Source organism: Passer domesticus, chromosome 12, assembly GCF_036417665.1.
Source record: "Passer domesticus isolate bPasDom1 chromosome 12, bPasDom1.hap1, whole genome shotgun sequence".
In the NCBI taxonomy this organism is placed as follows: domain Eukaryota; kingdom Metazoa; phylum Chordata; class Aves; order Passeriformes; family Passeridae; genus Passer; species Passer domesticus.
In genome coordinates, this window is record NC_087485.1 from 8,363,656 (window position 1) to 8,388,661 (window position 25,006).

The window sequence follows — 25,006 nt, forward strand, 5'->3', positions numbered from 1 at the left end:
AGTGCTACATGATATCCATTTGTAACATTGAGAGAGTGTGCGACTCGTCCGACTCCATCAGAAACGGGACCCGAGGAGAATCAAGCCGTTCAAAACGACAGCTATGAAGTTTGGGAGAAGATGGGGAGCAGCTGAGGGGGTACCAGGGGTCTGTCCACAGCTGACCCAACCTCAGCTGGCCTCAAAGCCGTTTGCTTCAGTCGTGCGGGATAAAGCTTGTGTTGCCAGCAACGCCTTCCGCTCGCTGGCAAAGGGGCTTTAAACCCGTACATTTAATTTGGGTCGGGGTTTGAAGCTGCCATTCCCGGGGTTAACGGGACCCCCGCGCCGCCTCCTGAGGGCTCCCGGGGCGGCACCGCCCGCGCCTGCGCAGCGCGGCCGCGCGGCTCTCGCGAGAGCGCGCCGGTAAACAGCGCTGAAGATGGCGGCGGGCCGGGCGGCGGCGGCGCGGTGAGCACGGGCGGGCGGGACGGGCCGGAGCCCGCGGCTCCCTCGGGGTCGGGGCGCGGGCGGGCGGCGCTCGCTGCCCCTCGGCTCCTCGCCTGCTGTCACATCTCCGCCCTGCCCGGGCCGGGAGCTGCCCCGCACGGTCCCGGCCGCGCTCGCTGCGGCTGTGGTCCGGCCGGACGGTGCCGGGCCCGGCTCGTCAGTGCTGGCGGGGCCGCACGGTGCTGCTGCTGCAGCCGGGGATCCTCCCGGCGTGCCCGGCCCGCGGGGTGGATGGGGCTCTGCCAGGGCAGGGGCAGGCTGCGAGCGTGGGTCCCGTCCTGACCCCACGGCGTGCGTGTTAAACAGCTCAGACTGTGGGTGTGCTGCTCCTTTGCTCTCGGTGTCCATCGTACTTCCTTATCGTGCTTGCGTACAGCCTGTTATTAGCCGCAAGGGTGTTTATTGTGCTCATTTGTGTGGTTGTTTTATTTTATTGCTGTAGGAGTTATTAACCGATGAAGTGATAAGGCAGGCAGAGCTTAACCGAGTCCAGGAGTCAGTGCACTGTAAGTTTGTTGAGTTAGGAATGAAGGGGAAACTTTATGGCTGCTAACAAGCAGTTCCTAGTCTGTCGTGGTGTTGTCAGTCAAATAAAAATAGAGGTAATTTCTGTCCCTATTCCAAGGAGATACTTGATAATGCTAAATAAAATTAAATGAAAATGAAGTAACAGCTGTTGCATTCAGACTCATTTCATCTGTTGTGCTGTGAGGTCAGCCCATCATTCCCCTGAATCCTGGGAATCCCCTAACAAGGCCCCTGGTTTCCAGTCCTGGTCACAGCTGCAATGTACAGTTCTGCTTCCCCAGGTGCTGTGACAAACCAGACACAAATGTTTCTCTTTTCTTATCTTTTAATGGTCTTGTATCTCTCAGTTGCTGGTTGGGTGTTTGGAGTTCAGAAGAATACTAGCATTGCAGTTTTCCTTGAGTGTATTATGCACTTTGGAGCATAAGGAGAGGAGGTTGGAGGTTGTCCCTGCATGTGGAAAACACTTTCAGCACCTTCCTTTAAATTCACATGCTGTTATCAGCTCTTATTTCCTCAGGTGCCCATAACACACACCCTGGCTCAGAAAAGTTTTGAAAGGCTTTTTTTCATGTAGATTTTCAAACACAGTCTCTGCAGCTTTGCCTCTTCTGCTATCTTTTGTCCTTACCTGGCTTTGGCATAGAGTTTGAATCTGATTTGCCTTGTGTAAAATGAGGTTCTGTGCATTATTTCTATTTGCCATGTTTCTGATTGGGGGAAAAAAAAAAAAAACAAAACAAAAAAACCCCATGCTTTTTTAAGTGTTCATGGACACTTTTATCATGTTAGTATTTTATTTTGCACTTTTTCCCTACCATGAGATTTGCATGTAATTTTTAGCTCTTTGCTCCACTTACGTGAAGTGTGGTTGAGTTTGGTGGTCATTGTTGCCTGTTCTCTTGTCAGGTTAATACCTGAGTGTTTCACTCGTGTTCTGCTCTGAGCAAGGGAAAAACTTCAGTGTTGGTGAAAAATTGTGACTGGAATATGAGGAACTTTTTTCTCTATTATTTCTAAAGGAAACTGCCAAAGGTGTCTTCTTTTTGGTGATTTTCAGACTACACAGCACAAATTATTAATGATTCTAATTATTTTCTGTATTGCCCTGCCTTACAGGTTGCCTTGCAATCAGCTTTGCTAATTCTTCTAGGGAGTTAAGTTTGCCATCAGAAATGGAGTACAGGACTGAGCTGGCACATCCTGAGTGACTGAATCATTTAATGCAAAATGGAGAAGAAGCGGAGAAAGAAATGAGCCTGTTCACTAGGCTTGACCTGAAAAGACCATGAAATCTCTACTTACTTTGGATCCAGCTTTCAGAATATCCAGTTGATCAGCACAGTGAAAGCAACGTTTACTGAAACAGAAATGAACTAGTTTATAAAGAAGAAAATTCTGATTTGAATATATGGAATTTTTGGAATGAAACCATTTTCTTCTATGATCATGAAGTTTGCAAACATCTGGCTTGTTCTGTTTGTTATTTTACTCTGTGGCAAAAAACACTTTGGTACCAGAGTAGGGAATTCCTCTCACGAGGCTCACATATGTCCTGGATGTTCTCGTCTTACTTTGAAAGTGGAGTTCACTTCGACAGTCGTGGAGCATGGTAATAAAGAGTTAAGCAGTAAAACAAAAAAATCCATGTCATGTTCATGTGTATGGCACTGATTTGTGGTGTTTGTGCAATTGTAACACTCAGGGTTTCTGTGGAAGCTCATCATCTGTTAAATTCTCAATATTCCAAAAGAGGAACACTTTCTCAAAGGTTGTTTGTTTAGCTGGAGACAGTGTTCCAAAAAGAGAAGGGAGAGGGAAACCCAGAGGGTTTTAAAAGTGAAAATGGAGTGGGAAGGCTTGGGTGGGCAAGAGTAGTGTGCTTAGTAGCTGTTTGTTTTGACCTGGCCAGTAGTAAGTATGCTTGAGGCTCTTTAATAAAATGTAACCACACAGATGGGCCTTGAAGGGGAGAGGAAAGCAAGAAGTCTCTGTGGATTTGTTAAAGAAAAAGTTTGGAAGTGATACTTGCATGGAAGGATGGCAGATAAGAGTGAAGGGAGAGGGTGGAAGGCAGATGCTGCAGCTGGGATGGCAGAGGACAGCAGCAGGACACCTTGCCCTGCATCCTGTGCTGCCTCAGGGACCTGCAGGACTGCAGTGGAGCTGGGCTGTGCCTGGGCGTGTGCAGGAGGGTGACAGAAGTGACATTCCTGTGCTACAGTGTGGTGGTGTGAGCTGGAGCTGAGCCTGCTGACAGTCACTGGTGCAGATCAGGGACTGGGCTGTTGAGTCTGACTTTGTTTTCTGAGGTTGTCATAATTAGTGTCAGTAATTTCCACTAAAGCTCAGTACCATGTAGAGTCTTTAAACCATACCAGTTAAGAAGCACGCTGAATTGGCATATCAGCTTGTAACAATAAATCTGTTCCTTCGCCCCTGCTCCTCTCATGTCATTTTGCTTTTCCCTAATATTTACAATTCTACCTTCCTTTCAAAGGCTTTTGTCCTATTTCTTATGTTTCCAACACGCCCACCCCTTTACATAGTGCAGAAATAAATTGCAAGCTTGTAAAAGCAGCAGAAAAGGGCCTCAAATTGTGATTATTTGTTCCAAGTAAAGAAAAATTCAGACTTTGCAATGTGAATTCATGTGTAAGCTGCTTAAACACCAGTTCTGATAAAGCTGTGCTCTTGTTCCAGAGTATATTGTGGCTTTCAATGGATACTTCACAGCTAAAGCTCGAAGTAAATTTATTTCAAGTGCATTAAAAAGTGGTGACATTGAGAACTGGAGGATTGTACCTCGCAACAACCCGGCCAGTGACTACCCGAGCGATTTTGAAGTTATTCAGATCAACGAGAGGCAGAAGGATGGAGTGCTCACTCTGGAAGATCATCCAAACATCAAGCGTGTGACACCTCAGAGAAAGGTCTTTCGGTCACTCAAGTATTCAGAGTGTAAGTTACTTTCTGTGTGCCTGCGTGGCCTTGGGAAAGTGTTCTTAGCCTTATTTCAGACCATTAGCTTAGTGTTACACAAATGTAAGTGTGTAATGTGTAAAGTGCCTTGCAGTTTTTCTTTAATTAACAGAAATCTGTTCTTCTGGTTATAAAATGGCGAGGATTTTGTCATACGTTTGCTGAAGCATGCTTTATTTCCATCTGCAACATAGAAACATTTCTTTTGCAGCAGTCACTTACCATAGAACAGGGACCTCTGTACCTCTGTATCCATAGTAGATAAACTTCTACTGATGTTGATTAGAGAAATTAGATTCTCAATATTCTAAAACATTTGTTGTAACAAATATGACGCCTTAAGTTTGCATAAGAATCACTTCTATTACGGCTTTCCTCGTGCTGTTTTTAATTTTCTCCATCCTAACTGTACACAGCTGACCCAGTGCTGCACTGCAATGAAACCAGGTGGACTCAGAAGTGGCAGTCATCACGGCCCTTGAGAAGAGCAAGTCTGTCTTTGGGCTCTGGCTTCTGGCACGCCACAGGCCGCCACTCGAGCCGGCGCTTGCTGAGAGCCATCCCTCGCCAGGTTGCTCAGACCTTGCAGGCAGATGTCCTCTGGCAGATGGGTTACACAGGTATGCTTGTGCTTCTTGCCTGAGAACAATAACCTTCTTGGAAAAACAAGTGAAGTGTAAGGAGAGGCTAATTGACTCATGTGTGTTAACCTTTCACTGGCTGCCAGGTTGCAATGAGTGAGAAATAATTTGGTTTGGAATGCATTGTGTATTTATGGAGTGCTTGTTTGTATGTGTGTACTTTACTTAGGGGTAAGTTCATCATGTTTGTGATCTTTGAATTTCTGAGTTGGAATATGAGTTTATGTATTACCTATGACTGACTTGAATTGTAAATTGCTTACTACATTAAACAAAAGTTCTCTTTTAACTCGATAGACTAGATTTGCTATGGAGCTGAATCAGAAAAAGCAATGCTTTCTTTAATAGGTGCTGGTGTGAGAGTAGCAGTGTTTGACACTGGTCTGAGTGAGAAACATCCACATTTCAAAAATGTAAAGGAGAGAACAAACTGGACTAATGAGAGAACCTTGGATGATGGTGAGTTACTGTGCAGTTTTCCAGCTGTTGCTGACACTGGTGTGTTTTGTGCTTGCTGCTGTGCTGCTAACATCTGTTAAAATGGTGTATATTGATATTTAATGCTTAATTTTGCAGTGTCCCAGGCACTTTGTAGTCATACCAAAGTTAGCAGGGACTACTAAGGTTCCAAAAGGGGGGTGCATAAGTGTCCTTGGAGTTGTATGTGACACTTCATCATAGCTGTTGAAAAATGTCAGGGCAAAAAGTTACTGTGCACCTGTCAATACGTTGCTAGAGAAGGTGGCATTTAGAGTAAACCCAACAAAGGTGTTTTCTTCCTTACTCCTTTTCATGTTGCTCTTTCACTGTGGTAGATAATTCCATATTGATGAGGGACAGCATTTTCTTTCCTTACTTTGTAGTCCTAAACTGATCAGAGTTGGGCACCTTCCTGTAAAGATTTTCTATTCTGTATAACTGAACCTCTTTTATTTTCTACACTGTGTTCCTTTTTTTTGTGTGTTGACCCTGACTTGCCCTGACTGTGTGCTTTCACATATTATTAACTTCATACAGTTTGGGTCAGTGAGTCAGTTGGCCATTGAATCTTCCTAGAGTTCAAAGTAGATGCTTGTATTGCTCAGGCTTGTGTGCACCTCCATAGTTTTGTTTACACAGTAATTACTTTACATTGCAGCACCTGCTTTGGATAGTTCTTTCTGTAAGTTCTGTGCCCAGAGGGTTGCTGGACAGGCAGATTTGGAGTACAAAAATGTAAGAAGTCTGCATTAAAATACATTGACTTTGAAATGAGCTGCATTTTCCAAAATACTGGTTTTTGTCATGATTTCATTGGTAGCAATCAGGAGTGGATGGACTGGACAATTAATCACCCAAGTTTCATCAGCTGGTTGTCTGGCTACAGTGTGCTGCAAATTCTGTCCTCACTGAACCTGGTAGCAAAATATGGTTCAAAAAGACTAGGACTGAACCCAGCACTTTTGTTTTGTTGTAAAGTCTGTTAAATGTATGTGATTTTTGCTATAGGTGATGTTCAGTGGTAAAAATTCTTGGCAATGGAATTCTTTGTGTTCTAATGTCTTATTTTGTTTCCTTCTCATGCTGACAGGTTTAGGCCATGGGACTTTTGTAGCAGGTGTGATAGCCAGCATGAGGGAATGCCAGGGATTTGCTCCAAATGCTGAACTGCACATTTTCAGAGTGTTCACCAATAATCAGGTAGTTATTTTACACGTGTTTCAATTCCTGCCTTTCCAGGTTAATGCTGTAATAATCCTTTCCTTTGGGGGTATTGCATGCAGTCATAAATGTAGACATTGATAAGTGGAAAGGATACAGGTTTCTATTTATAAATAGAACTGACAGATTTCTGTCAGTTTCCATATCTGGTATGTTTTTCAGAAACAGGATATGGAAGTCTTAACTGTATAATGGAGTCACTTAAATGTACTGAATGCTAGAAATTTAAGACCATTGTCAGTTTTGTGCTTTATTTTGGTGTTGTTTTTCCTCTCTGTCTAAAGTCTGCATTGTCATGAAATCACAGACTTTTTCTAATGGTAACTTTTTCCCCTCTTTCATGCATAGGTCTCATATACATCTTGGTTTCTGGATGCTTTTAATTATGCAATTTTAAAGAAGATAGATGTACTGAATCTAAGTATTGGTGGGCCAGACTTCATGGATCATCCGTTTGTTGACAAAGTTAGTATGAGGAAATGAAGTGGGCACAATGTTTGTATCTCTCACATAAATGCTGGACTTGCAGAGCTACTTGTTTGTGTCTGGTCCTGCTGACAGATTCTGTGTTTCATTTGTGTGACAGAAATTTTGTACAGTGTACAGGCTTTTAGGAATATGTATAAGGAATGAGTTAAAAAAACCCCAGGCACAATGCAGATGTTCACGGAGTTATGGAAAGTAACTTTAACAGAATGCTTGAAAATTACTCCCAAGCAGACAACTAAAAGGACCTTTTATATGAGACACTTAACTAAAATCCATTCTTGGTTTTGTTTTTTTTTTTTTAATCTCTGCATGGTTAAATTATTTAATGGTAAAAAATATGTACGACATGATTTTAGTGAATTTAAGAACAAATAAGTAAAAAGTGCAGGTAGTTGATTCAGCTCTGTGCTAAGAGATTTGGTTCAAGTTAAGATGGAATTAGTTTTTTGTCTTTGTAAATGTCATAGTTCCCTGAATGTTTGGCCTGGCCTTCAAAAGCATTAAGAGAATGAATTCACTTTTCAACTAAAGGATATAGTAATTCTTTGTAAAGGCCAGTTAAGGGGTTTGAAGCATATAAATTATTCCTTTTTTTTGATTGAAACCTGCATTGAAATTTAATTTGACAGTGACTTCAGTGTACTCCCCAGAGCGCTGCTGGAGGGGATTCAGAATAACTACTTGACTTTGTCATCTGCAGTGCTTTGTTACAGACCAGAGTTTTTCCATTGGTGTAAGAAGATTCTGTCAGCAGTGTTGCTGTCAGGGCTGGGTTATTGATAAAATCATCTTAGGAAAGTTCAGAGCTTAATACTGGATATACAGTGAGATGTATCTTATAAGGCTCAGAAAGAGGTTATGTTTTCTGTTGGAAAAGTCTCTTTTTTGGTGTCAGAGCCTTATTGTAAACATTGTTTTTTGTAGGTTTGGGAGCTGACTGCCAACAATGTCATCATGGTCTCTGCTATTGGCAACGACGGCCCTTTATATGGGTGGGTGTCAGCAACTGCTTCAAAGGGAACTGGCTGTGGTGTGCTGTGGGTTTGGAAGTACTTGTGCTTGGTCAGAAGTTTTCTCTCCTTTTTTCCTCTCTAATCTTAGAAAGTGACTCAAGTTAAACTTTTTCCTGTCCTTATTACTTGCATTTTGTGAAGTACTTAACTAAATGACTTCTTTGAAACAGTAGAAAGTCAGCAGCAGAAGAATGGCAGTGCTTCCAGCTGACATTTCCCTCTTAGTGTGAGCAGACAGCTTTGGGTACTGATCTTGGACTTAAGGAATATAGAAAGGATCAACCCAGAACAATTTGTGGTGTATTTCTAAAATAAATGCCTAAAACCAGGCTTTGTTTTGTCTTCAAGGTACATGATTTGATAGTTACTGAGGTTGTAACTGCCTGATAAGTTGCTGTCACTTGTGAAGTACAAGTATGTGACAAAAACCTGATGGCAGCATTTCTGTTACCAGCATAAACTTATGATTATATCTTGGTTTTTTGGGTATTGTTTTAATTTTATAATATTCCTGTCTCATATTATATATATGTCTCATATATTATTCTAGGACTCTGAATAATCCTGCTGACCAGATGGATGTGATTGGAGTAGGTGGCATTGACTTTGAAGACAATATAGCTCGCTTTTCATCTAGGGGAATGACCACTTGGGTAAGATATTTTCATGGTGGCTGCTCACATTTGCAGCCAAAATAAGGGCCTTGGAAGGGCAACCTTTTCTGAGTGGGCAATCCTATGTTGGAGAAAAGATTTCATCAGAGATCAGAATAGTTAGAAATTCTAAGTCTGTAAGCAAGAAGCTTTTCAGGGTTTCTCATATTAGTCTTGACTATTATTGACATTTTTGATGAATTTAAAAACATCCACTTCCTTTTGATTGACGGTGACGACTTGTCTGTGTGGTTAAATCTGCAAACATGAAGGCCTGCTCTTGTCCTTCAGTTGAAGAATCCTAGGATTTCCAGGTGCTACATGTGAAATGGCACTTACTTGCCTGTGGAGCTGAGGGGGTGCTTGTTGCACACGTGATGTCAGATGAGTCTGCACGGTGATCTTGATCAAGGGTACTGTCACATTCTTCTGTTTGTGTAACCAGTAATCAGTGTGGTTCTCATTTGGTCAGTGGTTTCCTGCTTAGCAGAAATGCTGATCAGCCTAACCTTGAAAAGTTGGGAACTTGTCCTGAACAGCTTGAGTCCTTTGGCTTAGTTGCTATTCTGTTATGCTGAACCTCAGATAATTTGGTTGCTAATTTTACTTCTGAATGACCTGCAGTTAATTTAAGTGCCCAAGTGAAGCCATCAGTGTTCATTTTACATTAGGGCAATAATCCTTTTGTTTTCTTTCACAGGAGCTGCCTGGAGGTTATGGCAGAGTGAAGCCTGACATTGTCACTTATGGCTCTGGAGTGAGAGGGTCTGGTATGAAAGGTGGCTGCCGCTCCCTCTCTGGGACAAGTGTGGCATCTCCTGTGGTGGCAGGTGCTGTCACGCTCTTAGTGAGGTAAGTCTTGTATAAGAACCTCTAGAAAGATACTAATCAGTAGGGTCATAAAAGTCTCTATAAAGGAATCCATCAAATAAAACTAAGCTGTGTTTACATGTAGGAAAACAAACTTGGAGAGTAAAATCACTGTTGTTCTGCGTGAGACATTACCTTATCTGGCTACTTCTGTGTTTCATGAAAAAACTTGAGAACTGGTTTGAATAATGGTTAGGTATTTGGGAATATAATTAGGCAGAACAGTACTATGAGACAATTTTGTCACATTTTTTAATAATTTGGAATTGCTGCCCTTCTGTCAACTGTTGTAAAAGAGCAGCTGCTCAAAGTAGGCATCTTTAGTAGGTAATTATTTATGTACTTCTAAATTTTATAGGATGCAGGGTTTTTTGGGCATTATCCTGTTGGGTAAGTCAGCTGTTGCACACTGAAGAATTTGAAAGTGGGAACTGCAAGTCCATACCTTTTGTTTGTCATAGCTATTCCATATGGATGAGACAAACCTTTATTTGAAGAATATGCAAAAAATTCAAGGTCGTCATCATATTTCCTCCAAGAAATGGTGTATTTTTGTTTGAACAACAGAGGTGTTTTACCCCCTTAGAAGGCAAATATTTTATTTAGCATATAAAGATACTGCCCTGATTGTAATGGCTGCTGGTCCTGGAGCACATTGTAAGGAGAAAAATTCATGTATTATTAGAGAAATATATCAGAAACTTGTCCCTCTTCTACATTAGTATCATGAGAAATCAAGCAATTATAGACAAATATGAACAGAGAATGTTACAGCAAACTGATTTTGTGGTCTATTATTAATGTTTCAGCACAGTTCAGAAGCGTGAAATGGTGAATCCAGCAAGTATGAAGCAGGCCCTGATTGCATCAGCACGGAGACTTCCTGGAGTCAACATGTTTGAACAAGGACATGGCAAATTGGATCTTCTAAGAGCTTATCAGATCCTCAACAGCTATAAACCACAGGCCAGGTTAATTTTAATCCTTAATTAATCATTGGTACAATAGAATTTGCTCTTTTGTTTAAAAGAGCAGGTGGTGCATGTGCAGCTCGGTTGAGCAATCTGTGCTTGTGCAACAGTGAGGACTTGCACAGATGTTGCATAATCTCAGGTATGAATTTTGATCAGAGAATGGATGAAAAGTCATGCAGCAGTGGAGGGGATGATCCTTTTCTCTTGTAGCCTTAGATGTTATGAATAGTGGAAAAGGACTTAAAATTTAACTTTTGAGAATAAGGACCTTCTCCCTGAACAGAGATGTTTCCTTTTTTGTGTGTGAAAATCTTTCCACAAAACTTAAAAAATAGGAAGGGAAGAAGATTTTGGGGCATGTTTGGGAAGTGAGATGAGAGCTTGGTAAACTATGACTGGAATGGTTTATCTGAAACTTTTGTGGTTATGTGTAGTGGTACGTTCTTCTGTTTATTGTTAATTTTTTCCTCTTTAAATTTTCCCTCCTCTGTCCTGCTGTAGTTTGAGTCCAAGCTATATTGACTTGACTGAATGTCCCTACATGTGGCCCTATTGTTCTCAGCCCATATATTATGGAGGGATGCCAACTATTGTTAATGTTACTATCCTAAATGGCATGGGAGTCACTGGGAGAATTGTAGACAAGGTAAGTATTAACTGTTCCAAAATCTGGCTGGTAATGTTGGTCAAACCTTCCCAGAAAATACTACTTTAGCTATGAGTTTCATGGAACAAACCTCACTGCTGGGAGCAAGAGATGCAAAATGTTTGATTACAGGGTGCACCCACATTGGAGGATTTGTCAACCTGAGTTGTCTGTAAGTTTTCAAGCAATGCTTTGGTTTCAGGGTGTGTAACATTTTATCTTTGCAAAACCGGTTTGAATTAGGAGGTGCTTAGAGATGTCTTTGTATTCTTTAATAGCATTTAAAATCTTCTGGACAGACCTTCTTGTTTTGTTTTTTGTTTTCATCTTGGAACCTAAATGATCTCAGTAAAGCATCCTGACACTAAATTAAGCCTTTTCATGGGTCAGGGTGTCCTGAATGTATCAGCTTAACCAGGCTCTGCTGCCAAACCTGTTCTTTCACACCCAGGATGTTGAGCCTGTTGGTTGGCTAGGGAGGCTTTTAATGAAGTGTAAATGTAGAATAGATTTGAGAATTGATACAAGTTAAAAAAGACACCTCTCCTGTAACTCCAGCCAATGTAAATGAGCCTAATTGTAACATTTTAGGGTGACTGTTGTGGTTTGTTTTAGATTCAAGCTTACATTAAAGGGCACTGAAGCTCTTGTCAAAGGTCATTTATCTTATGGTAATACACACAGCTGATGTAATTGGCCTGTGTCTGTTCTACTGTTAGCTGGCCTTGTTATCTAAGGGAAATCTTGTGCTCTCACCAATAAATGTTTGCACATGATCTCAGAATGTTAAAGCAGGGTCACTAGGGCAGCTTCTCACAGACCTGCTCTGGTCTGGGTCATTGACACTGTCACAATTGGGGTGATTCACTGACACAACACCAAACTTTGGGGCTTGGAGGGTATTTTTAAATTTGATGTAATCTTCAGAAGAGCTAATATTTGTTACTTCATGCAGAGGAAAAGGGCTATGTGTGCAAAAAGTAATGATTGCAAAGTGTGTTACCACTGTTCTGTGTTCTTCATTTCACAGCCAGACTGGCAGCCCTATCTCCCCCAAAATGGGGATAACATCGAAGTGGCTTTCTCCTATTCCCCTGTCTTGTGGCCTTGGTCTGGATACTTGGCAATTTCCATCTCTGTAGCCAAGAAAGCAGCATCTTGGGAAGGCATTGCTCAGGGTCATGTTATGATCACAGTATCATCCCCTGCAGAAAATGAAGTAAGTTCTGTGCATCTTGGATTTTCTGGGTGAAGAGTTATCTAAACTGCTTTCTGATACACAAATACCTTGGTTTTAAGGGTTTGCTCTAGCCCTGTCATTTGAAGGGTAAGTTAAATTTGGGTCAGGAAATTACAGAGTACAAATAATGTTCTTTATAATTGAGAGCAAATTGCATATAATTTAGAATCAGGAAACCTCTCTTTGGGACCAGCATCATAATCTCATTTGTTTATTGTGGATTTTAAGTAATGTATTTTGAAAAAGATTGCCTGAACCATGCTTAATTGTTCCTGAGAAACTTCTAAGATTTTGAACAATTAAACCACATCACAGTTTTAACATATGTTAAGTATTTTACATTCTGAGCATAATTATAAACTGTTGAGTGCAGAAAAAAATACTGCAGCAATTTAGGGCAAAAGTAATCTCTTTGGTGACAAAAAGTAGATTGGGTCCCTCCAGTTTTTTGGTCTTTTACAATCCATGGTGAACTGATTGCTGTGGGGAGAAAGCATTTCACTGCAGTTTGTTCTGTCCTTCAGTCTAAGAATGGTGCAGAGCAGACTTCAACGGTGAAGCTTCCAATAAAAGTGAAGATTATTCCTACTCCGCCTCGTAGTAAACGAGTCCTCTGGGATCAATATCACAACCTCCGTTATCCACCAGGATACTTCCCCAGGGATAATTTGAGGATGAAGAATGATCCATTAGATTGGTATTTATCTCAGGTTCTATTAAATCAGTATTTCTTGGTTGTGTGTTAATGATATGGGATAACTTTACTGAATGCTGTAGTTCTGGCCTTTTTCAGAGGGGCATGGGATTACAGAAGTCCATGTAAAGCATTTGGACTCTATGCTTTTGGTGCAGGATTGTTTTTTGAGCTCTGTGGTTTTATTCATGTGAAATGAAAAGCTTTTAAAATGCTCATATAAGATACTGAGACTTTTGTTTGGCTTTTGTATTCTGACCTAATTTCTCACAGGAAGTTAAAGGGAACGCTTTATTAACTGCTTCAGCATTCACTTACCAAACAAACTTGACAATTTAAAAGACAAGAAGAGACCCCTTGTCTCTTAAGGGAGACTGTCTTCAAAGACTTTGCTGATCTTTCATAGATGGAGCAGGGAAGCATCCATAGGAAAAATCATGCAGCAGTACCTCAGTGAGGATTAATTGGGTCAGTGACCAGGACACAAGCTTTTGGAAAGCTTTTGGAGTATGCAGAGGTGGCAGGTGGACAGGATTTCAGAAAATCAAAAGTGGAAATCAGATTTCTACATGCCAGATCTAAATGTCTTCAACACTTTTCTTTTTCTAAGGAATGGTGACCATATCCATACAAACTTCAGGGACATGTACCAGCACCTCAGGAGCATGGGGTACTTTGTTGAGGTTCTTGGTTCCCCATTTACATGTTTTGATGCAAGTCAGTATGGTAAGCATGAGTTAAATGCCTTGTCCTCCATACTGTTAACTTTTTCTGAAATGACCTTTTGTTGGAAGACCAAAAATGTGTTGAGGGTACAAATGAAAATTGGTAGTAGGAAATGGTAGTAGAAAAATGTTTTGGCATTGGGAGTATTTATTATGTATGTGCTGATATTTAGTTGTGTGGAGTATTGCTGGGGAAGCTTGCTTGGGAGTTTAGTAGAATGAATGCAGTTTTCTGTACTTACCATGAAAAAAGAGAGGGAAAGCCAGCCTCTGAGTGGGTTAAAAGCTCCTCAGTATTCAGTCCCACAAAGACAGAACTGTATTTGCCAAAAGGTTTTGGCACAGTCAAAATGAAGCGTGACCTGTTTAACAGAATAAAATCAAAGGTGCCCATCCTGGTTCTTTTTTTATGTTTAGTGATCTTTGATTAGATAAAAGAGTGGATAAAGTGTTCATCCAACCATATGCGATAGCAAAGCAGTATCTGGTTTGTTTCTGTGTTCATCAGGAAGGAAATTGGATAGCTTGGCCAGGCAGGGGACAGAGCAAGCTGTCTGTGCTCTTTTCTGCTTCCATATGCCCCTTGTTTAACCATGGCATGCTCCAAAACCCCTCTTCTGTTTTGGGCTGGGCTGTGTTTCAGTGCACTGTGAGGTGAGGGTGCATTCTCCCGAGTGCCAGTTCTGGGACTGTTGCCAGTGGTAACCTTTTGTTTATCTTGATTCTTCAGTGAATATCTCACCACTGCTTTTAGGTTCAGTGGATGTACACATGGATACATAAATGTTAGTCCTTTAAAAAGTAGCAAAATAGCATTTCTTCTGAGAGCACTAGTTTTATAATTCGTAGAGAGCAGCGTTAGGGGACTTCTCCCTCCTCCGATTCACCATTGTGTTGTACCTCATGTGACTGTAGTTTGTTGGGCTTTCGGAATTTCCTGAAGAAGAAGTGAGGGGAATAAAACTCAATGATCATTCATCTGCCACTTGTCCCTAGCTTGTATTGTTATCACACTTGATGAAAGAGGGTGCACTCTGTCCCATTTCTACAGGATCTTTATCAGAAGGCTTTCCAAATGCAGACTGCCTCGACTTGTGGAATTGGCTTGGTTGCAAGGACCTGTGAGACATGGGGCTCACAGTGGTTTATCAGATTGCTCAGGGTATCATCCTGTCAAGATTTGTGTTGTCTTTGAGGATGGAAATTTCACCATCTCTCTGGGTGATCAGAAAGTAAAGAAGCAAAAGGGCTGGTATTTAGAAGCAGTCTGAAAACAACCATGTTTTCAGAGAATAAAAGTATATTTTTCAGGTTGTGTTTTTTTCAGTGGTACAGAGAAGGTTGTGCTTGCTTCTTAACAGGAGTGGCAGAGGGTTGTGTGAAAGTGGCAGTGGTACTTTAGTCAAGCCTACCAGAACACAGCTGTAGTTTTCAAAGGATGAATCAAACAACGTTTCAGACTAATTACTGCCTACCTGGCTGCCAGGCTGCAGTAGTGAGGGGAGTGCTGTTAGAGCTGGAGCAGTGAAAAACCTCCTGACCAAGCTGCATCTGCATTAGCACTCCAGTTTGGATCAGTGGTGAATCCCCTCATTGTCCAGCTGTGCCACAGTTTGGCTCAGTTTATGGAGCATTTGGGTGACACAAAACTGCAGAACACACACCTGACACATGTGGGCATTCAGTTCTTGAGACCACACAAGCAGCAGTCATAAGGAACACGCTAAAAATTTCATGTGCTGCCAAACTAATTTTGGGATATGTTTGTCTTATGTTTATCATCCTTAAATATGACTTCATTAGATGAGCTGTCAGAGCACATGGACCAGATAACATGAAAGTGTGCATTTGTCTTGGCTTCTGTGTGGGTTCTGTGAATAGTGGTGACATCACAGTGACCAGCCTGGAGAACTCCTGTTTCTGCTTTTACACCCAGGGACTTTGCTGATGGTGGACAGTGAGGAGGAGTATTTCCCTGAAGAGATCACCAAGCTGAGGAGGGATGTTGATAATGGACTTTCACTGATAGTCTTTAGTGACTGGTACAACACGTCTGTGATGAGAAAAGTCAAGTTTTATGATGAAAACACAAGGTACTGACTTATTTCCAAGTGCTTTGGGAAATAAAATGCCATAGAATTGCACATATTACCCTAAAAATCCCAAATGAGATGCACTGTACTTCAGGACTTAGATGTTACCTGTAAGAAGGTGCTACCTTAAGTAGCAGAACTGACCTTAGGCTACAGCTTAAGGAGCATAGCTGCCCATTTTATCATGATTGTGGAGGCGTCTTTGGCACTGTGTTCTACTTTTAATGCCAAGAAAAACATTTACAATGAAGAGAAATAAGAAATTGGAGACGAGACCAACAAATGAAAATGGACATGGTTTTACTTTAGGGGAGCAGAATAGAAAGTAATTGTGCATTGCAAGAGTATCACCAGGTCATGTACCTGTTACTGAAATTACTGCATGTTATATTGCATATAAAGAAAAAATATGTCACATTTTGCTTCTTTATAAATATGAGAAGCAAGGTACATGGCTGTTATTTTTACCTCAGCTTAGCCAAACAAAGAGCATAAGACTGAATTTCTTTCTAGTAAATTGAAGTTGTTCATGCAGCTGAAATGTACTGAGAACTTTTACATCAGTATTATTTAACTTTAACTCAAAAGCAGTGTTGTCAAAGACAGCTGCTTGGATGCCCATGGAGTTAATGAAGGCTTTAAGATGAAGTTCATTGTTTAAATGGCTTTGGAAAAGTCTGTATGCAGGAGGACATGTTATCCAAACTCTGGGAGTATATTTTGTATACTAATAAACAGTGTTACACTGTAATTTTTACAGGCAGTGGTGGATGCCTGATACTGGAGGTGCTAATATACCAGCTCTCAATGATCTGCTTTCTGTCTGGAATATGGCCTTCAGTGATGGGCTGTATGAAGGAGATTTTACCTTGGCAAGTCATGAAAGTGAGTACTGGAGTCCATTGTGTACACAGGCTACAGTGGGGTGTTTGGAAAATGGTTTTCTGCAAGTTTGAGGTTGAGCAAGAGTCAAGGGAACCACTCAGATTCAGTGAAGAGAGTCTCGTAAATGATTTCTTAAATGATTTCTTCCTTTGTAGACTTTTTCATGGTATTTGATTTAGCTTTTTAGTTTAAAAAAACTCCTAAATTGAAATATTTGGAAAGTGTGTAAAGGTGAGCCTCTGAAAGCTGTGCTTAGCAATGCTTTCTCTGCAAATACATTGGTCAAAATGTGCAGATTCAGTGCAGTGTTCCTGGGAATGTTTTCTGCTGGGTTGTTGGGTAGGGAAGGGAGGGAGTGTCATTTTGGTCTGACCGCAGTTTGGTGATGTCTTCCAGTGAATTACGCGTCAGGGTGCAGTATTGCAAAGTTCCCAGAAGATGGCATTGTCATTGCACAGACTTTCAAGGATCAAGGTATGAACATTCTGGTCCTTTTTCAGTATTTTGAGTAGAACTTTGGGGTCACTGCACAAGAAAAGTTGCAAAGTCTAAAGGTCTAAAAACAATAAATGCAAACCCACCTTGACTGGTAGGTATTTTTGCATTTTCTCATTTTGCCTAGAACATGTAGCTGATGCCTAACAGGCAGCTGCAGTGTGACAATGTGCATACAACACTTGGATAGTGCATTATTTAATAATTGTTAATTATTAAATAATTAAATAATGCAATATCCAAGTGTTAGATGCAGCCCTGTGTTGTGATTGCTGTATGGAAACATGATCACACACGTACATGTGTCTCTGGAAGGGGAGGAGTTGTGTTGTAATTGTTACTGGTTGACATTTCTGGTAAGTTTCAAATACTACTGAAATACATCACCTTGCCATATTTAGCATGAGCGTTGTGGTAGCTGTGGTGATCTAAGGATATAAATAAGGAAAAGTTTAGTAGACAAAATGTCATCAGTGAAACTCTTGTAAGGGAAAATTTTATGCATACAGGATGCCTGTGGTCTCAGACTTGAGTGCTCTGTTCTCTGTGCATTTCCATTTTCTTTTATCATAATATCTTTTCATTTGGGAGGGGGTAATTCAGAACTGTAATCGCAGCAGGCAGTTTAAAAAATAAATCTTGTGTTTGATGAGCTTTTAGGAAGTGCTGTTCAGGGCTCTGTAAGCAGAGCTCTTAGGGTGTTGCAGGTCAGGTTTGTGCAGATGGGTGAAGTGTTTGAGTGTGAGAGCAGAAGCACATGCAGTGCTTCTGATACAAGTCAGCAACTGCCAGAGAAGATCAGTGAGTTCATTGTATTTTTGACTTGGCAGAGGTAATTACCCCATGGAGAAATTCTCTGGAGCAGTAGAGCTCATCTGTGTGAGCCTTTTGGAGGAAAGACAATATCCCTGTATGCCAATGACTTACATATTTCCTTATGAGTGAGAGAGAAAGACAGAGTGTCAATTTGACAAGTAGCCTGCTGGACCTGCTTTTTCTGTTGAATCCTTTTCATTGCAATTCCTGAGGCAGAAGAGCCCTCTGGTTTGCTTCTGCTATCTAAACAATGTCTCAAATAAAGGGGATAAATTTCAAATACAAATATGAAATTTGTCTTTATTTTTTCTAATGGATATAATTTTAGGAAGGAAATGTAGGAAACCTTTAACCTAAAACCGGCTTTCTGTAGAATTCTGGAGAAGGACAGAAACAATATAAAGAGCAGAACATTTTGATTTTAAACGTTTTGCTGAAGATGCTAGAATTTTTTATTCAAGGTTGTTGAAGATAATCCAGGTTGTGAGGTCTTTTTTTCTTTCTTTGCTGGAGAAGAAAAAAATTTATTATCAGTAGGAAATTTTACAATCAGGGTCTTGGAGCAGTTTAATTTCTGTCATAACAACATGGTGATTTTGAAAACTTCTTCCAAAAATGTGTGATGTGGTGTGGGGCATTGTTGCGTTTGTCAGCTGGAAATGTAGGCTGTGTTGTTTCATGGGTAGATTGATACTGACGCTCTGCAGGCCATGAAATTTATTTGTGCTTTGCTTTAGGTCTGGAAGTTTTAAAGCAGGAGACTGCTGTAATTGAAAACGTCCCTATTTTGGGGCTTTACCAAGTTCCTTCGGAAGGCGGAGGCAGAATCGTTCTGTACGGCGACTCCAACTGCCTGGACGACAGCCACCGGCAGAAAGGTGGGCACTGCCTGCACTCGCCGCTGTCCTCTGCGCCTTCCACTGCCCCACCAGCAGCAGATGGTTTTTAGGGACTCTAAATATTCCCTACAGGGGTTTAATCTCAGTTCTGCAGAGCTCTGCTGAAATGCAGTGAGGTGCATTGAGAGCAAAAGGGCGCCCCACATGAAGTAGCCCTGTGATAAATGGAGTTGTTTACCACACACACTTATTTCCTGTTCTATAAGCTTTGGGGGCTGATTTTTGGGGTGGGCTGTTTTGCAAGGGGGGGTTGGTTTGTGTTTTTTAAAAATTTTTTGGGGTGTTTTTGTTTGCAGAAGGCACTAATAGTTACACATTCTTAATCTGAAGTTGTGAAGAGGCCATTAGGAGATCCTTCCACTTTTTCCCTAGTTACATCTTCAGCATGTTTATATAGAACAGTGGATTTTATCTTTTGAGTTTGCACCTCAATCTGCCTTGTTCCCTTTGCAATGTTTCCTGTGAGGATTTATGGTAATGCTGAGTGTTTCAGTTGTGCATTACTACTTTCAGGTTATCCTACTTTGACACCAGCTGGTGTAAACATGTCAGAAAGTAGGAACTTCCATTTGTTGTTTGCAGCTCTAGGTAGCAGTTGTGTGAGTTGTGTGTGTGTTTTCTGTGGCTGCCAGAGGAGCCATGCTCTCTGCCTAACACTATGGCTGATTCTTAGAAAATCTTTTTTCTAGCAGTTTGCACATTTTTAAGAGGTTGCTTAGGTTTCTCATGACATGTAAAGCACAAGCTGGAAGATATGTGGCTTGAGGGGAGGAAGATAATCCAATATGTGAAGTCTTTTTCTGCATTTCCACTGAACAGAACTGAATCTTCCTTTTGTGATGAAAAGTACATCTATAATGTTTTAAGCTTTTGTCACTGACATTTTAAAATACTACATTGTGCAATCCATATCTTGGCTGATTTATTTAAGTTTAAAGGAACTTACTGCCTAAGGGAGCTCTCCATTTGTAGCTCATTTCTCTTTCTACCATACATTCTGGGGTTTTTTAAGAATTCTGTGATTTTTCCTTATCTGCCTTTGGGTTGCTTCCTTTGAGTTGCCCTAACACCTGCACATTTGTGCCTTAGTGCTTGCTGCAGGTTATTGAAAGCACATAACAATAGAGAAGATACATAGCTTTAAATTAAGTAATAGAAAATAATGCTCTGTGACCTCCCTCATACTGTTAAATTCAGTGTGACATCTGAAGCAAGAAAGAGTGGAATGCTCTAAAGAAGTCCTTTAAAATTAGCTTTTAAATTGTGAACCACGAGCTATGTCTCCTGCAGAGACATCGGTGGCTTTAACTGAGGAAAATTCCTAACATTTGTGAATATAAATCCTTAAAATCTGTTTGACCTCTTTGAAAAATCAAAGGTGAGGGTTTAAGGGACACTGGGATTATGAAGATTAACTCCCATTCCCAGCCAACTGTTCCTAGGGGCAGAAATTCTGAGAAAAATACTTTGCTGTGTGGTGGAAATAGCTGATAAGGCATTGTCCTACTCCTGCTTTAGAGCTGTGATGTGAACTAGCTGGAGTGCTTGTTCCTTAGGGGTAGCTCTGGATTAAGGTAGTAATAATTCAGGAGAGAATCAAAGCAAGGGATCATGAGCTTTTGAAGTGCAAAATAAACCGTGATCACTTGTATTGTGGTATTGATTGCCAGCCTGGCCTGTACCTCAGCTGCTGTAGGTTATACTTGTACCTTTAGCTGGGATGTATCCAGAATGATTCTCCTTTGTTTGTTTGTTTATTTTTTTAAGCTTGAGAAAGCAAATGAGTCATATCCTTGCACTGTAAACACTGCCTTGTTCTTACTTTTTTTTTGCAAGGTATTTATTTTGTTCTTTCAAAAGAATAGTTGGTTCTCTATTTCCCTGTTAAAAATTAGACCAGAAACTCAGAGCTTTCTTTGCTTCCACTGAAGAACCTCATGATTTTTGTCAAAACATTGATGCCTTGTGCAACCTGGAATTCCTGTATTCAAAACATTTTCTTGTGTTTTGCTCCCCAAAAGAGCCTGGTTTAGTACACAAGGGACAATATTTTAAGATGGAACAGTTTAAGGTTGTGTTTGTGTGTTGCAGGGGAAGGTGGGGTGAGTTGAAAGTTGTATCTTTCTGAAAGTGAGCCTAGAACTTCAGGAGAAAAGCAAGACCCAGCAAACTGGATTGTAACTCTAAATGTTGTTAAAGCCTTCTTAGCAGAAAGATAAGCCATTTAAAATGTGGCATCATGCATATCTTGTTTTGGGGCTGTGAAATCCACAGATTGCTTCTGGCTGCTGGACTCCCTGCTGCAGTACACGTCCTACGGGGTGACGCCGCCCAGCCTCAGCCACTCGGAGCAGCGGCAGCGGCCGCCGTCGGGAGCCGGCTCCTCGCTCCCCGAGCGCATGGAAGGTGAGGGAGCCTCAGTGGCACAAGCTGGAAGGAAGGCTGGGGCAGATCCCTTGAGTCACATGCCAGCAAGATGGGTTTGCTGTGAGCTCTGCAGTGTTGTGCTGTTTTGCTGGAAGAAAGCACATATTGCAGGGTTTTGTTGTGACAGTTTAGTTGTGATTAGACTGAAGAAAACCTTCTTTTCATAGAGTAGGAATGTTCAGATGCCTGGTTCTGTAGGGTGGCATTCTAGTTACTAGCTACAGAGCATTATAAAATGTTCAGTATTATCTCACTTGCTGCCAGAAAAACTTAGATTAACTGCTGTGGTAGATGCAGACTCTTACTGTTTTACGTTAGTTCTGATATTTAGCTGTGAGTCCTCATTACTGTAAACAGCCCCTGGTTTACAGCAGCACTGTTTAGCCCAGGGTCAGTGCTGGTAACTTTTATCTTGCCTGTCTCTGGGTAAGCCAGTCTGTCTCTGCTGTGAGTTGCAGGTAACCATTTACATCGATACTCAAAGGTGCTCGAGGCTCATTTGGGAGACCCTAAACCCCGGTCCCTTCCTGCTTGTCCTCACCTGTCCTGGGCCAAACCACAGCCTTTGAATGAAACTGCCCCCAGGTTAGTATATGTCTTTCTTGTAAAAGAAGTCTCAATTTTGAGTTCAGCTGAAAAATAATTTGTTCTTTCTGCTTTTGAAAGGGACAGCTGTAATGTCTTTTCCTAGGAAAATACCATATTGCAAAGAGGAAATAATGATTAATGCCTCTTCAGTGAATAACTCTGACTCACCTAATAGCTACACTATGAAACTCAGGGATTTTAAAAATAACTTCACAAGTCACTGTTGTGATTGAGCAATTCCAACTTTGAGTGAACAGTCTTGATGAAACCCATCGTCATTGTGTGCCTTGGAAAGAGTTTTCTGAAGCATCTTCTTGGACAGCTCTCCTGGTGCTGCCTTCTCTTGTGCCATTTGTCAGTCCCTTGAAGGAAAGTGCTCATAGCCCTTGTTAATCTGCTGGTGGTTACTTTTGGAAGTCTGTGTGCAAGGGAGTTGTTTGTAAATAGTTACTAATCTAGGTTGTGTCCCTTTGATGTCTGAATTTAAATTTGGAGGCCTGGAAACTGCAGAACCTAAAGAATGGGTCCAGGCTAGTAAGTTATACGTAGGTTGTATAGGTACTGTCACATTGTGTGTTCCTACAAGATTCCTTGCATTAATGAAGTAAGTGGGCAGACACCTCTGTCTTTCAATTTCTTCTAGCAACCTTTGGAAACATCAAAAATTGCTGTCAATTGACCTTGATAAAGTGGCACTGCCCAGTTTTCGACAGAACCGACCCCAAGTGAGACCATTGTCCCCCGGAGAAAGTGGAGCATGGGACATTCCTGGAGGTAAATATTGAAAAGTTTGAAAGTTGCTGGTTTGGTTTGGCTTTTTGCATAAGCTTTGGAAAAAACCCAAAACACAGCGCAGCCATATGAGAGGCCACTCTTTATTTTCAGTTGTGAAAAACATGCATGTAATACATGGCTGTATTATCAAAGGCTGTCTGATGAAGATTTTTTTTTTTTTTGTGTATGAATAGTTTGTTGAATAGAAAGTGTGCATGATATACTGGGAGGAAGATCTTGGTGGATGCATTTTGATAGTTGAGGTTTGTTTGGATGCTGTTCAGTCTGATGGGTCAGCAGCAGCCTCTGTCCTTGGGACTGTGACCACATACCCACTGCTAATTAAAATTCCTTCTGTGAGTGCACAAAAGTAGAGTCCAGAAGAGTTTTGTTAGAATAGTGCCTTAGTTACACTAAAAATTCTGTCTAGCACTCAGAACAGCTTTCAGGTGGGCAGCTCTCCTTCACAAGATTGGCATTGCAGGCTGAGCTGGAAGCAGTTGGAAAGCCTCATGTGTGTTCTTTTCCCAGTCTGAGCTGCTAGACCAGAGACACCTGCAGAAATGAAGGGTTTGTTTCTCTAGCTCATCCTCACTGTATGCACAGTCTCTGGAGCAAGCAACCATGAAATCACTTTCCTCGTTCCATCAGGATTTGAATTACAGCAATTACTTAGTAGTAAGATTATGGTCAAGTGTCTCCATCTCTCTTCTAATGCAAAACAGAAGACTGTTGTTACAGAGGAAATCTGGGCAATGCTTTCATGTGCCCGAATAGGTCAAGGTGGAAATGCTGGTGCTTTCCTGTAATGTTAGCATCCCATCTGATTTTCACTAATCGGTCTGCAGCTGTTAATCTTCCTGTCTGAAATGTAATCTGATTAATGGCTGCCTGGGCTTTGAACCAGAGTTAGGGGCAGGTCCTTCTGGTAGATGGCATTAGCACCGCAAAGCCATCGTGGCTCACGTGGTAACTGCTGCCTTCCAAACCTCTTTGCCTCTCCAGGTATAATGCCGGGCCGGTACAACCAGGATGTGGGACAGACCATTCCTGTCTTTGCCTTTCTCGGTGCCATGGTGGTCCTGGCGTTCTTTGTGGTGCAGATCAACAAAGCCAAGAGCAGGCCAAAGAGACGGAAACCGCGCGTGAAACGGCCGCAGCTGATGCAGCAGGTTCATCCACCAAAGACACCTTCTGTGTGAAAGCTCTGCCTTGCCAAAGATGACCTCCTGTGACTGCTTGCTTTCCAGGCCCATGGATCCAGTGGAGGTGCAGCGAGTGTGCACCTGACATCATCTCATAGTCTTTGGTTTGTGGAGAGAAAAAAAGAACCTCAGCTGATCATCTGTACATAAAACTGCAGCTTTAAGCAGCTGAAGCCACCAAAGACTTGAATACTGTTTAAATGGCTGCTTAGTCACTACATATCCCAAGAGGGGGAAAATGGACCTTTTTTTTTAAGCTGACCAAACTAAAATTTATTTGTTTAGAGGCTATTTTCTATATTTATTGTTGGGGAGGGCGGGGGAAAAGTCACTTTAAGGACCTCTGCTAAGGAAAAACAAGTGCATTTTTTTGGATGGAATGCAATTTTCTAGAATGGTTCTATGCTGAAGAGTATAATGTACACCATTAAAGGAGGAAGGGACTGAGAGAGACCAGTATAAATCAGTGAGGCATACTCCTGCAGTTTATTTTTATAAAGCCAACTACCATGACATTTTGTAATTTTTGGTCACGATTTCACCGTTGTTGGTGAAGCAGATTTTTCAATAAATATGTTATCTATATGAAGCAAAGACATCGTGCTAAGTGGCTCTTCTTTCCATTTGCAGTCAAAGAGAGCAAATTACTGGGTAGAGAAGATTTTCATGTCACCTCTCTTCCCACCACATCTTTGTCCTTACCACCGGTATCCCAAGTTGCAGGCTTTCTTTTGGAGCACTAATTGGGCAGTCATACACACAGTGCTTGCTCTGAGAACTCTTGCACAGAGTTCTGGAAACCTTCAAAACTCTGCAGCATATGATAAGGAGAGAGTTCTTGAAGAGCTGTATAGAAAACTGTCATGGGAATGGCACCTAGCAGCACTATGTGGTGTCACTGTCACAGAGATGAAAACCCAGTCTCCTTTGGTTTGTCCTGCTTGAAAGCCTGTGAATTGTCACTGGCTCAAATAAGGATGCAGGCACAAGTTTCCCCTGTCCGTGCAGTGCCAGTTAATGTTGCCATAATTGAAATAGCTTCTCTCTTTCCTAGTGAAGCTGAGCTTCTCCCTGCCAGCTGCTTTCATCATTGCTGCAGGTGAGCACCTTTTCCTAGGAGCCAGGAGCTGGTGGCTGCCTTATTTGTGAAAGGAATGGCAGCCTGGGCAGGTAAGCAGT

At 41.5% G+C, this 25,006-nt stretch overlaps 1 protein-coding gene across 2 annotated transcripts; it reads left to right on the forward strand.

The window, feature by feature from the left end:
• The first annotated feature begins 25 nt into the window (after positions 1–25).
• On the forward strand, positions 26–24,421 carry MBTPS1 (membrane bound transcription factor peptidase, site 1). Of its 2 annotated transcripts, none has more exons than XM_064387262.1 (23): positions 26–450; positions 2,137–2,629; positions 3,721–3,978; positions 4,416–4,619; positions 4,989–5,099; positions 6,211–6,320; positions 6,690–6,806; positions 7,755–7,822; positions 8,394–8,496; positions 9,197–9,348; positions 10,176–10,337; positions 10,842–10,986; positions 12,017–12,205; positions 12,751–12,923; positions 13,531–13,646; positions 15,582–15,738; positions 16,499–16,623; positions 17,020–17,097; positions 18,672–18,812; positions 21,108–21,239; positions 21,713–21,845; positions 22,492–22,622; positions 23,628–24,421. In XM_064387262.1, the coding sequence occupies exons 2-23, from the start codon at positions 2,443–2,445 to the stop codon at positions 23,822–23,824; spliced, it is 3,189 nt and encodes a 1,062-aa protein (XP_064243332.1). In that variant the 5' UTR covers positions 26–450; positions 2,137–2,442; the 3' UTR covers positions 23,825–24,421. The 2 variants fall into 2 exon arrangements, with proteins under 2 accessions (XP_064243332.1, XP_064243334.1); XM_064387264.1 differs by having other exon boundaries at positions 21,719–21,845.
• Positions 24,422–25,006: the final 585 nt, after the last annotated feature.